Source organism: Colossoma macropomum, unplaced genomic scaffold (assembly GCF_904425465.1).
Source record: "Colossoma macropomum unplaced genomic scaffold, Colossoma_macropomum, whole genome shotgun sequence".
In the NCBI taxonomy this organism is placed as follows: Eukaryota; Metazoa; Chordata; class Actinopteri; order Characiformes; family Serrasalmidae; genus Colossoma; species Colossoma macropomum.
In genome coordinates this window covers 34,131,002-34,143,947 of record NW_023494800.1, presented here as the reverse complement: position 1 = coordinate 34,143,947, position 12,946 = coordinate 34,131,002, and the positions used below count along the sequence as shown (strand labels likewise).

The 12,946-nt window shown below is 40.7% G+C and overlaps 1 protein-coding gene across 2 annotated transcripts; it reads right to left on the bottom strand.

Moving 5' to 3' along the window:
- st6galnac4 (ST6 (alpha-N-acetyl-neuraminyl-2,3-beta-galactosyl-1,3)-N-acetylgalactosaminide alpha-2,6-sialyltransferase 4) lies at positions 1–10,975 on the bottom strand. 2 transcript variants are annotated; one of them, XM_036588676.1, is made up of 6 exons: positions 10,739–10,814; positions 9,061–9,109; positions 6,600–6,743; positions 4,904–5,313; positions 4,095–4,202; positions 1–2,306 (listed from the first exon to the last, which is right to left on the bottom strand). In XM_036588676.1, exons 2-6 carry the CDS (start codon positions 9,070–9,072, stop codon positions 2,108–2,110), a joined length of 873 nt encoding a protein of 290 aa, XP_036444569.1. In that variant the 5' UTR covers positions 9,073–9,109; positions 10,739–10,814; the 3' UTR covers positions 1–2,107. The 2 variants fall into 2 exon arrangements, with proteins under 2 accessions (XP_036444569.1, XP_036444568.1); XM_036588675.1 differs by lacking the exon at positions 10,739–10,814 and adding an exon at positions 10,862–10,975 and having other exon boundaries at positions 2,108–2,306.
- Between the last annotated feature and the right edge of the window lie 1,971 nt (positions 10,976–12,946).

Genomic DNA, 12,946 nt, shown 5'->3' with positions numbered 1-12,946 from the left:
TAGAGTCGAGTCGGTACCATGCAGTGGAAAAGTGGCTATTGATTTTAAGGTGCTAAACATTCTCAGAGTAATAATATTTTATATTATTTTAGATTTCATTTTTTTACTCTAACAGTTTTCGCAAACCATGATATGATATTAATGTTTGTCACCAACTGTAAACTGTGAAGTATGACTGTCATCAAGGGTCACATTTCAGCAGAAATGTACTGTCTTAAATAATATTAATACCATCATACTGGGCAGAGCTACCCAGAATTATTGTGCTTTTTTTTTCTTAACTGCCTCTAATGTGTCATCAGTTCTCTTCATATAAAACTATTTTTGTATGTTATTCTCAGGCTAAGTGCTTCGTTTGGGCACATTCAACATGTTATTTTAACCATTAGTTTAGTGTTCAGATTCACCAGTTCAGTCTGTACTGCTGTGATAGAGTTAAAGAGGGGTGCCTTATACTAGGCCTCCCAGTGGCTTCCAACTATCTGATGGTTCTTCTAATCATCAGGAGAGCATTGGTTTAAATCCCCAAAAAATGTGCAAATTACCAGTGTATTCTCAGCGATAGCTGTGCAGACTGTGAAGGAGATATGAAGTTTCATGAAGCCTTGAAACTTTCCAGCCACCTGTGTTAATAATGGTTAATTTCCTGAGGCTTTGTGTGCCCACTAGAGGCCTCTAGTGGCCAAAGGAATATTAGCCTGTGCAGCAAAACTGTTTTCAATTACATGGATGTGTAATTTGGACTGGTAGAGGCGGATAATTAATAAACAGCTGATCCGAGGTTGGCAGAGATTTGGTGCAGTGTTCTGTCTTTGCGCCTGTATGTTGATAGAGCTTATAATGCTATTGCTGAATGTTTGTACGTGGTCTGATGGTGGTGAAACCTGCCAACTGAACCCATTCTTGAGGCAATCCTCAAACAGTTATTTCAGGAAAACAACATAAGCTTAGATACTGATCTTGATGCAAATTCAAAGCCCCAATACCTGGCATAGCATCACTATATACAGATGAAAGCACATCAAGGTCATCTATATCAGACGACAAAACCTCACGTAGCTTCCATAACTGGAAATAGCCTCATGCTAACCTCACAGAGCTTCACGTAGCACTTGCAATCTCATGGGACCTCACAACATCATGTAACATGACATAAACTTGGCTTATGTAACTTTATGTAGCCATACATAGCATTATGTAGGCCTCTACAATCCTGTGTGGTCTAATCTCACACTACTTCACGTAGCCTCATTTAACCTCACTTATCCTCAACGCGACCTCACAAACTTCCATAACACTATGTAACCTCGGGAAGCTTCACAAGGGCTCACGTAACATGACGTAGCCTCATGAGATCTCACGTAGCCATCTCATATGGCCTCACATGATCTCACGTATCTTCCTGTGGCCTAATATAACCTCACAGTGGTGTAACATCATAGAGATGAATGTAACCCCAAACAGCCTACCACAATGTAACCTAGTATCAAGTAACCCCAGTAACATGGGACTGTGAAATGTAACCTCACGTGACATCACGTGACCTCACGCCATCTCTCAAAGCCTCCTTTTCCATAGGCAGGCCACTGCTAAGCTGCATTCTGACCTTTTGACCTTGGAGGACACAGGTTAATATGTCAGACAAAGGCAGCAGGACTCGGCATGTCCCGAATACATTCAATAAAAAAAAAACACGAACAATGCGATAAAAAAATAACAATGCTATGGTGGAAAATACAAAAACAAATGCAACAGAAGCAGCACTGGACTACGCAAGGCTTTTTAAAGTAAATAAATATATGCAAAAGAAAATAAAATATAAAAAAATGTGCCAAAAACAAAAAAAGGCAGTCACAGCTGAGCACCAGACACAGCCTGCATCTAGTCATGAGCAAGTCAACAGCTTAACAAAGCGACAGATTTCCATTTGAATTCCCAGTAGATAAACCAGTTAGTGTCGGAATACATTCAGACATACAGTTTTGCTCCAGTTCACCTGAATCAAGCAAAGAGGTGAGGCTCTGAGGGTGTTGCCATAGCAACCACTTGGATCCACAGAGCATCAGGTGGTCTAGGGGACCAACCAGTCGGGGTCCGGTGAGATACGTCAGGCTTGCTGCAGAGGCGACCAGGTGGGGTATTTAAAGCTCAGTTTTCCCTGCGAGGCCCAGCGTTTATAGATGTTCTTCTCCGTAATGAAGCGATGGCCGCCTCTCTTGGCTCGTTCGTGCACCCTGTACATCCCGCACTCATCCAGACGATAGTTCTCGTAATAGTGATATGGCACCGAGGTGTGGTTGGCAACACTACATGTGCATACAAATATGGGAGGTTACAATCAGGTGACATGCCTAAAGGCGCAGTCCCACTAGACATTTGCAGTTGGTGTGGCCGTGAAGAAGGCTGGGCCGGAAGACGGCTCGCTAACTTACTAACCATAAACAATAATGACACAGAAGTGAACATATCTATATACTCACAAAAGCATAATGCTGATCTAGGAAAAACCTGTAGATAACTGCTGTGGTCAGAGATGTGGGAAGGTGGGTGCTGAGGGTGCGGCAGCACCCCCCAGAGTTCAGTTTGGTTAACTGCAACTGCTAAAAATAACTAAAAAAGATCTGAACTTGAAACTCATTTGAACATAGTAAAGACCTGCAGTAGCTGCTCTTTAAGACTGGGGTTTGGATTCTTATGTGTTACTCATACATTTCAATAACCTACAGTAGCTGCACTGTTTACGTTAATGTATTTTCATTACAGCGAGCCGAATCCCTTCCCTGCCAACTGCTGACCGCTTTGGAGGCGTGGTGCTAAAGCACATGAAGGTTGAAGCGCAAAGAGGGAAAGTGTGTGCAGAGCTACATTTCTGAGCCCAAAAGTGACCTTAATGTTGTTTTTTAAACTTAAAAAAAGTTCTGATGTCCAGCGCTTTGAAAACCACTTGGAACCTTTTTATTTCAATCAACTGTTTTAGTTTTTTAATCAAATGTTATATCTTCCGCTCGGTGTGCATTCAAGTGTGTGACTGTGGGCGTGACAACGCGCTAATTGGTGGGGTATCATTTTCCATTACTTCTCAGCTACATTAGCCTAGTAGCTCCAGTACAAAAGAAGCAAACTTTATATACCAAACATGTCTTGGCTGACTGAAGACATTTGGTCATCTTGACAAATAAAATTCATCTCAAATTCAGTCAATATCTAATAATTCTCATTATGGTATTATGGTAAGAGTTTTATACGATTACTTAATTTATTTCTAGACAGTCTTTTATTAGCTTGTTCCAAACATTATTTCTTAAAGCTGCACCATTTAAGATTTTTTGTTAAAAATGATAAAAGAAACATTTCAGTAAAGTCAGTAAAATAAAAACCAAAATATGGTGTATGTGCGCTGCTGCAAATCGCCCTGTATAATGATTTAAATGTCAGAGGCGTCGGGTCGAGTTTTTCGGATCACGTCATACGTCTTTACATATTAACGTCATGCACGGCCTCAAAAAGAAGGTCCGGCTCGATGTTTAGGTTTCAAATGATCTGAAAATCAACATTACACTGATGGAGATATGATGACAATAGCAGATAATAGGGCTGAGCGATTTGCGGTAAATATCGAATTGCGATTTTTTCATGCAATGAAATTTAAATTGCAATTATTATCTGTAAGGTATAAAGTTCAGGCCTGTTTTTTTGGCCAAGAAGTTCAGAATATCCACCTTTTCTGGCTTAAAGATTGACCCCTGAATGTAGTGTGCCAAACTGCCAGTAAGCTGTGGTTGTGATGTCACAACACATGAAGGTTTGGCTGCCTCTGACTGGTCTAACTCATCTACAGGCAGCTCACAAGCTCTGTGTTATTAGGTTTAATTACCACTCTTAAAACTTAAGACAACGTTTTTGATAACGCAGGCTTTAAAAGGCTCTGAAGCACAACCCATGTTACAAAATCTTCTTCCACATGTTATGCGCAATTACACATTTCTACCAGAGAGGTCCAAATCCCCAAATCTTACATAGTGTAGCTTTAAACAAGCAAATGATCTGCCAACAGAATACAGCAATATATCTTCAGCTTTTTTTACTTCACTCACCTGCAATAAGAACCATCTATCATCCCATAAACATCAATGCTGTCACACACCTCCATCGCCAAAATCATGGTGAAAAACCCAGTACTGAGAAATGCACCTGACTTCATCCTGAGAGAGAGAGAGAGAGAGAGAGAGAGAGAGAGGATTAACTATCCACAGCTTTCATATCCAACAAATGGATATGGTATTATAGTCTATGAACTTTTAAAGTTTATATTTATGTGCTCTATAAGCATACATACAAACTTTTTATAATTATTCATTTTCATTTTGATCTACAGTACTGCGCAAAAGTCAGAGACCACCATTTATTCTCCAGTAAAAATTGTCATTAATTACAAATTATGAATTTTTAAAAGTCAGAAAAAAATATTTAACAGACGCCTCAACAACTAAATATTTAATTTTACAGTGTTTAGTGTGTCCACTTTTTGCCTTTATTACAGCTTCCATTCTTTTCAGGAGACTTTTCTGTACCACCTTAAATGGAGAGGCATTTACATTCTGGCACCTATACAGGCATCTGAATGTAGCTGCTGCAGCATTTAAGGTGGAACGGGAAATCTGAATAAGAAGCCAATTTCACAAAATCATTTGTCATTAACAGTCCTTGGGCTAGACTCCTAATGCTACATTCACCTACATCTGTAACATGACTAAACAGTAAGTCGCTCTGGATAAGAGCATCTGCCAAATGCATGAAATATAAATATAAAATTAACTTCTTCAGAACTTATAAACTGGGCTGGATCAGATGCTGTTAGACGCTGGTTGGAATTAAACTGTGCAGAACTGGTTGAGAACAGTACCTGTTCTTGCCCGTCTCGTCCTGGAACACGCGGTCGCAGTACAGCACCTTCTCCCTGCTGACTGTATAGATGTGAGTGTGTGGGTATTTCCTGGCCAGTTTGACCAGTGCGTTAAACACCCTGCCCTTTCCATCCTGCCTCATGTTCCTGTCAGGACCCCACACCACGTACAGGGTGTCCGCCTCGTGCCTGAAGAACACGTCCTCGTGCCGCAGCAGGTGGGGAACACTGGTGTGCGAGACGACGCGAGCGCTCGTCCGGTTCCCCACGTCGGCCTGAAAGCCCCGCGTGGGCGCCGCGTTCATGCGGATCACACAGTCATGTCCATCAATCTCACTGCCCCGCCCACTGCCACGCATATGGCCCGAACTGGACACCACGGCACATCGGCCGCAGTGGAGCGCCAAGTACTGAACACAACACAGTATAAACATGATTTCATCAGCCACATTAACTACAAAAGCTTCGTAGTTACATAACTAAAGAAACAAACTTCAGACACCAAACATGTCTGACGACATTTGGGGTAGGAGAGAAAAGCTGTGTAAATTTGACAACATTATAATGTGCAATATGTACCATAACAGTCAAAAGTTTGGACCCACCCAACTGAATGCATCTTTTATAACAGTAAAGACATTTTGATCTAAAAACAGAGGCTTCCATGCTTAAATATACACCAATCAGGCATAACATTATGACCACCTCCTTGTTTCTACACTCATTGTCCATTTTATCAGCTCCACTTACTGTATAGGTGCACTTTGTAGTTCTACAGTTACAGAGTGTAGTCCATCTGTTTCTCTGCATACTTTGTTAGCCCCCTTTTACCCTGTTCTTCAGTGGTCAGGACCCCCATGGACCCTCACAGAGCAGGTACTATTTGGGTGGTGGATCATTCTCAGCACTGCAGTAACACTGACGTGGTGATGGTGTGTTAGTGTGTGTTGCGCTGGTCTGAGTGGATCAGACACAGCAGTGCTGCTGGAGTTTTTAAACACCTCAGTGTCACTGCTGGACTGAGAATAGTCCACCAACCAAAAATATCCAGCCAACAGCGTCCTGTGGGCAGCGTCCTGTGACCACTGATGAAGGACCAAAGGATGACCGACAAAAACTGTGCAGCAGCAGATGAGCTATCGTCTCTGACTTTACATCTACAAGGTGGACTGACAAGGTAGGAGTGTCTAACAGAGTGGACAATGAATGGACATAGTGTTTAAAAACTCCAGCAGCACTGCTGTGTCTGATCCACTAAGACCAGCACAACGTCAGTGTCACTGCAGTGCTGAGAATGAGTTTTTAGTGTAGCTCTAAGAACAAGGACACAGAGTGAAGCACTGCTTTTATAAAGCATCATAAGCTATTTGACTGCTAATCGGCGCCTCATTGTGGAGAATCTTCAGCCTGCTAAACGTGAGTTCCCTCACTACAATACCCAGCATTCAGATACATCACACAGCTATCAGGGAGCATAGCCACTGATGTAGAGGCTAATAAATATAGATGTGATATTCGTCTTCTTAGCATTAATTCCAGTATCCAAATAGCAGAAAAAGCAACAAAACAGCCCGCCTTCTAGTATTCGCCCCAAATCAGCTGCAATTTTTCAAAAGCTCCTCCCACCTTCAAGATACATCATGAATGAAGAAGCTTTTCTAGAACTAATAAAAAAGACACTAAAAGAACAACTTACGGGCAAATCAGATGTATCGGAAGGTGGAATCCTCTCATAGCCACGGAGGCCCAAGTCAACAACACTGTCTCCTGTTCTGGTTACATGACTGTACCACAGCACGAGAAAGAGGGTGATGAGGAGGAGGCAGAGCCAGCGGTTTTTCTGCATGGAGACAGAGCAGATGTTTCAGCTGGAAGTCAACACATTTACTTATTGCAGCCAATCTGCCATGGAAACGTATGCAAAAGTCAGAAACCACCGTTTCCTTAATTAAATTTCTAGTCAAATAGATGAAAAGAAGAGAGTTTCCAAACTGGAGTTTATTGTGAATTAAGTGGATTAAGAGCTACAGAGAAAATGTGACTCCTAACAACCACCTGGAAGACCTGGTAGACAAAAAACTGCCCCCATCAGATAAACAGCACTTAAAGCTTGAGAGAGAGGAGAAAATCAAGCTGCTTCAGATCTGAAAACATCCACAGGTGTTTCTGTCCATCCTTCCACTGATGCTGTAAATGAATAATTTGTACTTAATGGCCATTTTGACTGGAAATTAAATAAATGAAGGGTGGTCTCTGACTTTTTCACAGTAGTGTACACATTTTTCAATCTATTTTAACACATTATTTGGTATATTCTGGCTCCCAAGGGCTTAGCTATGCGCTCCTAATGATGTGCAGTGATGTAAGTAAAGAAAAGTTCCAATATAGTCATGGGTAAAAACATTTAAATCACGCCTGACAACACAACATTTCCTGGGCATTTTAATGACATATAGGGATGCATACATACAGTGCATAAAGTGCAGTGAAAAAAAAGTGTTTGCCTCCTCTTGATTCTTTCTGTGTTTGCATATTTGTCAGATTAGTTTCAGATCTTCAGACAAAATTTAAGGCAAAAGCAACCTGAGTAAACACAAAATACAAATTTGTAAATGATCATGTCATTTATTGAAGGGAAAAACATATCCAATGTCAACTGGGCCTCTGTGAAAAAGTATTATTACTCCATCAACCAACTGACCAAATTTAGTTAACAACTGGGGATCAATTAAACTAGACACAACCAGGCTTGATTATTGCTAGTCCTCTTGAGTCTAGCAATGTTAAGTCGGCTAAAAGGTCTCAACAAGCAGAACACTAAGCCACAATCAAAAGAAATTCCGGAACAGATGAGAAAGAAAGCTATATCTGTAGAAATATATGAGTATAAAAGGGGTTACAAAGCCATTTCTAAAACTCTGGTATTCCAGTGAACCACAGTGAAAACCATTATCTCCAAGTGGAGAAAACCTGGGACAGTGGAAAATATTCCCAGAAGTGGCTGGTTCCCTCAAGAGTACAGCAACTCATTCAGGAAGTGACAAAAGAACCCAGACAAACATCTGAGGAACTGTAGGTCTTGCCCGCCTCAGATAATGTCAGCATTCAGGATTCCACCATTAGAAAGATACTGGTAAAAAATGGTATCCATGGGACAGTTGCAAAGCGAAAACCACAGTTAACCAAAAGGAATATAAAGGTTTGTCTCACATCAAACAAAAAACATATTTGTCTCTCGGAATAATGTTCTGTGGATTGACAAGTTGAAAGTGTGTCCAGTTACATCCAATGTAAAGTTACACAGCATTCCACAACAAGAACATCATAACAGTGAAACATGGTGGAGGTAGTGTGATGGTGTGGGGACGCTTTGCTGCTTCAGGGTCTGGACGACTTGCCATGAATGACAGAACCTTGAATTCTGCTCTCTACCAGGAAATCCTGCAGGAGAAAGTCTGGTCATCAGTCCGTGATATGAAGCTCAAGCGCATTTCGGTGAGGCAGCAAGACGACAATTCTAAGCACAAGAGCTAAATTCCAACTCTGAATGGCTCAGAAGAGATAAACTGAAGTTTTTGGAGTAGCATAGTCAAAGTACTGTCTTGAACCCCACTGTGATACTGCAGCAGAACCTTAAATGGGCAGTTCATGCTTGAACGTGGTTGAATTAAAGCAATTATGCAGAGTGGGCCAAAATTCCTCCACAGCAATGTGAAAGACCGATCTCTGTTATAGAAAGAATTTGGCTGCAGTTGTTGCTGCTAAAGGTGGCACAACCAGTTATTAGGCTCAGGGCAGCAAGTATATTTTCAGTAATTCACCAAGTGTTGCAGAAGGTTTTACCTTCAATAAATGAAATGGCTGTGTTTTTGGGTTTCCTCACGTTCTCCTGACATATTTATTACATTTCGTATGAAGATCTGAAACCATTTAATGTGAGAAATATGCAAAAATAGAGGAAATTCATAGTCAGCCTGTTCATTAATAAGGCTCAGCCAAAAGGAGATCAGTTCAGGGAGCTGGTTGGTCTGAAACTGGCAACATCTGTCGAGATCCAGCTGTTTCTGTTCTGCATTTTATTACACTTTTATAACACTTTTAAAACTCCAGAGTTTTGATCACAGCAGATGTTTTTAGGAGTAAAAGAATCATCCTACCAGATACTTCATGTCCTGTTGAAACCTGCTGCACAGTCATGGCTCCCACCTACACATGAACAATGCAAGATAAGGCAATGGTACGGAGGCCAAAGGTCACATGGTGAATATTTTTTAATAATGCGTGGTCACAAATTACTATACTGAAGCCATGAACTACTATATTGAGGCCACACATTACTATATTGAGACTACAATTTATTATATTGAAGCCACAAATTACTATACTGAAGCCACAAACTATTACATTAAGGCCACAAGTTACTACACTGATGTCAAAAAATACTATACTGAGGCCACAAATTACTATACTGAAGCCATGAACTACGATATTGAGGCCACAAATTACTATATTGAGACTATAATTTATTATATTGAGGCCACAAATTACTATACTGAAGCCATCAACTACTATATTGAGGCCACGAATTACTATACTGAAGCCATCAACTACTATATTGAGGCCATAAATTACTATACTGAAGCCATCAACTACTATATTGAGGCCACGAATTACTATACTGAAGCCATCAACTACTATATTGAGGCCATAAATTACTATACTGAAGCCATCAACTACTATATTGAGGCCACAAATTAATATACTGAAGCCATCAACTACTATATTGAGGCCACGAATTACTTTACTGAAGCCATCAGCTACTTTATTGAGGCCAGAAATTGCTATACTGAAGCCATTAACTACTATATTGAGGCCACAAATTACTATATTGAGACTATAATTTATTATATTGAGCCACAAATTACTATACTGAAGCCATATACTGCTATACTGATGCTACATTTTACTTTATTAAGGCCACAGATTAATATATTGAGGCCACGAGTTCTGAGAAAATTACCTTGTGACCTCGATCTATTAATTCATGGCCACTACTTATTAAAATAATCACCATGTCCATACAAAAGCAGCACAGAGCCAGATGAAACAGTCGTTCACCACAGGTCAGTCTGTTTACAGGTCAGTAATTTACAGGTCAGTCTGTTTACATTCAGCAGGTCAGTAATTTACAGGTCAGTCTGTTTACATTCAGCAGGTCAGTAATTTACAGGTCAGTCTGTTTACATTCAGCGGGTCAGTAATTTACAGGTCAGTCTGTTTACATTCAGCTGGTCAGTAACTTACAGGTCAGTCTGTTTACATTCAGCGGGTCAGTAATTTACAGGTCAGTCTGTTTACGTTCAGCAGGTCAGTAACTTACAGGTCAGTCTGTTTACATTCAGCAGGTCAGTAACTTACAGGTCAGTCTGTTTACGTTCAGCAGGTCAGTAATTTACAGGTCAGTCTGTTTACATTCAGCAGGTCAGTAATTCACAGGTCAGTCTGTTTACATTCAGCAGGTCAGTAACTTACAGGTCAGTCTGTTTACACTCAGCAGGTCAGTAATTTACAGGTCAGTAATTCACAGGTCAGTAATTCACAGGTCAGTCTGTTTACGTTCAGCAGGTCAGTAATTCACTGAGAGTCAGTTATGAAATGTGTTGCTAATACAAAACAGGCAAAATAATAAACCAGCAACGCTCTCAAACAATACATACACCAGCCGCGATAACACTGCGATACACAGTGTATTCATTTTCACTAAACTTCACAAAAATTAACAATGAACATTTTTAAAACACAGATATAATTAGGTAACGAAATTAGCGTCCTTACATAGCCTGGGCACGCTGATGTTTATGTTCCGTGGTAAAATACGGTTCCGACGTTTTAGTTCCGGCGTCATTTTCATAAAAAAAAGGAATAAAACATTTATGTGATTATTTATGTTCTACTTACGTGGAAGAAGCTGTGTTTAGACAAATGTGGAGAAAATAGCTGTAAAAATAAGACACTTTCTAATTATAACAAACATCACGACTCGAAAGTCCTGATGTCCGACTCGTGAACGAATCAGTTCTTGAGACTCGGTTCTTGGTCGGACCGATTCATTTATAGTTTCCATGTCAACATTGTGTCCTTGCTGTGAGCTAAAGCAGGGCAGGGTCAGAACCTTTAGGGGCCATTCTAGCGGCCCCCACCTTGATTTTTTGGAAGCAAAGTCATAAGAAATTTGCCAGTTTCACAGCGGAAACAGCACAAACGATGTTTAAATAAATAAATAAATAAACAAATGAATACTTGTGGGGCCCCTTGTAACTTACAGCAGGAAACAGCCCTGAGATTAAGACTTCAAATAAAATGTGAATAATAACCACAAATCACAACATGCAATACCACACTGTGACATATTTCTAAGACTGTTTCCTTTTCTGTAATGTGTATCCGGCCCTCTACTAGAGTGTAGACATCTGGCATGTATTTTGGCTTTGTGACCAAACTTGAAGACTGTGGCAAAATATTTGTGGCTTTATCTTGGACTTATTTATAGTGATTTTTCATTTAGACTAAGTTATTTACATTTAAATTCTGGAATTCATTCATTCATCTTAAGCTGCTCATCCTCCTGAGGAGTGGTGTTGGAGCCTATCCCAGCGCTCACTGGGGGGACAGCAGGAAACACCCTGGACAGACCGCCAGTCCATCACAAGGCAGAAACACAGACATACGTATTCCCACCTTGGGAATTTAGCATTTTTAAATCACCTGACTGCACATCTTTGGACATGCAGACAGGGGAGAACATGCAAAGTCCATACAGAAAGGACCCTGGTTGCCCGGCTGGGGAATCGAACCCAGGCCCTTCTTGCTGTGCCACCTTAAATCACGGTATTTATTTTAAAAAATGTATATTTTCATGCAATCTCATTATTTTGTTTGCAGTCGACCCCTATTGTATACGCAGTAGACCCCCACTGTATATGCCATACAATTCTAAATAAAATACAGCCAGGGGAGAGAAAGAGAATAATAATAATAAAAATAAATAAATAAATAAATAGAAGCAAACAGTAAACAGAACCAAAGAAATAAACCGACAGTGAGAAACATGAAGAAGAGAAAGGAAATAAGAGAATCTAGGTGTGAATTCAAATATGCTGAAATTAGAACTCAGACTTCAGGTTTTCACAGCTTTCTAATTGAAAGAGGTGGATAAAGATTTCAAATGACACTCCACATCTTTGACAAAGTGACAAAATAGGGGTCTACTGCAAACCAAATAATGAGACTGTGTGAAAATATTCATTTTTTAAAATTAAATTCCATGATTTAAGGTGGCACAGCAAGAAGGGCCTGGGTTCGATTCCCCGGCCGGGCAACCGGTGTTCTTTCTGTGTGGAGTTTGCATGTTCTCACCCTGTCTGCGTGGGTTTCCTCCGGTTTCCTCCCACAGTCCAAAGACTGTGTATCCGGCCGATTGGAGATGTTAAATTGCCCCTAGGTGTGAGTGTGGGTGTGAATGTATATGTCTGTCTGCCCTGCGATGGACTGGTGACCTGTCCAGGGTGTATCCTGCCTTCCGCCTAATGACTGCTGGGATAGGTTCCAGCTCCCCCCATGACCCAGGAGGATAAGTGGCTTAGAAGGTGTGTGTGTGTGTGCGTGTGTGTGTAAATATTTAATATATACAAAAGTGAAAATTAAACAATTTCTCAATCAAAAAAGACATCTGACACATTCAAAGCATCTTTATAGACACAGTATTATTATTTTTGAATAATCATTGTGGACACGACTTCACTCGCAAATGAGAAAATGAAGCTTACTGAATCAATGAATCGGTCGTTGGATTTGATGAAAAAGACAGCGAGAAAGAATCGATTCTGAAAACTGAATCGGATCTCCCGTCCCTGTCGAAAGTCGTTATGGTCCATGTCATTGGAGGGTCGATGTAACGCGCCCGTCCGTTCTGCGACTCGATTGGTCCAGTTTTACGGAGAGAGCGCTGCTATTGGTCAGCCCGGTTGTCGGTCAAGCGTCGCC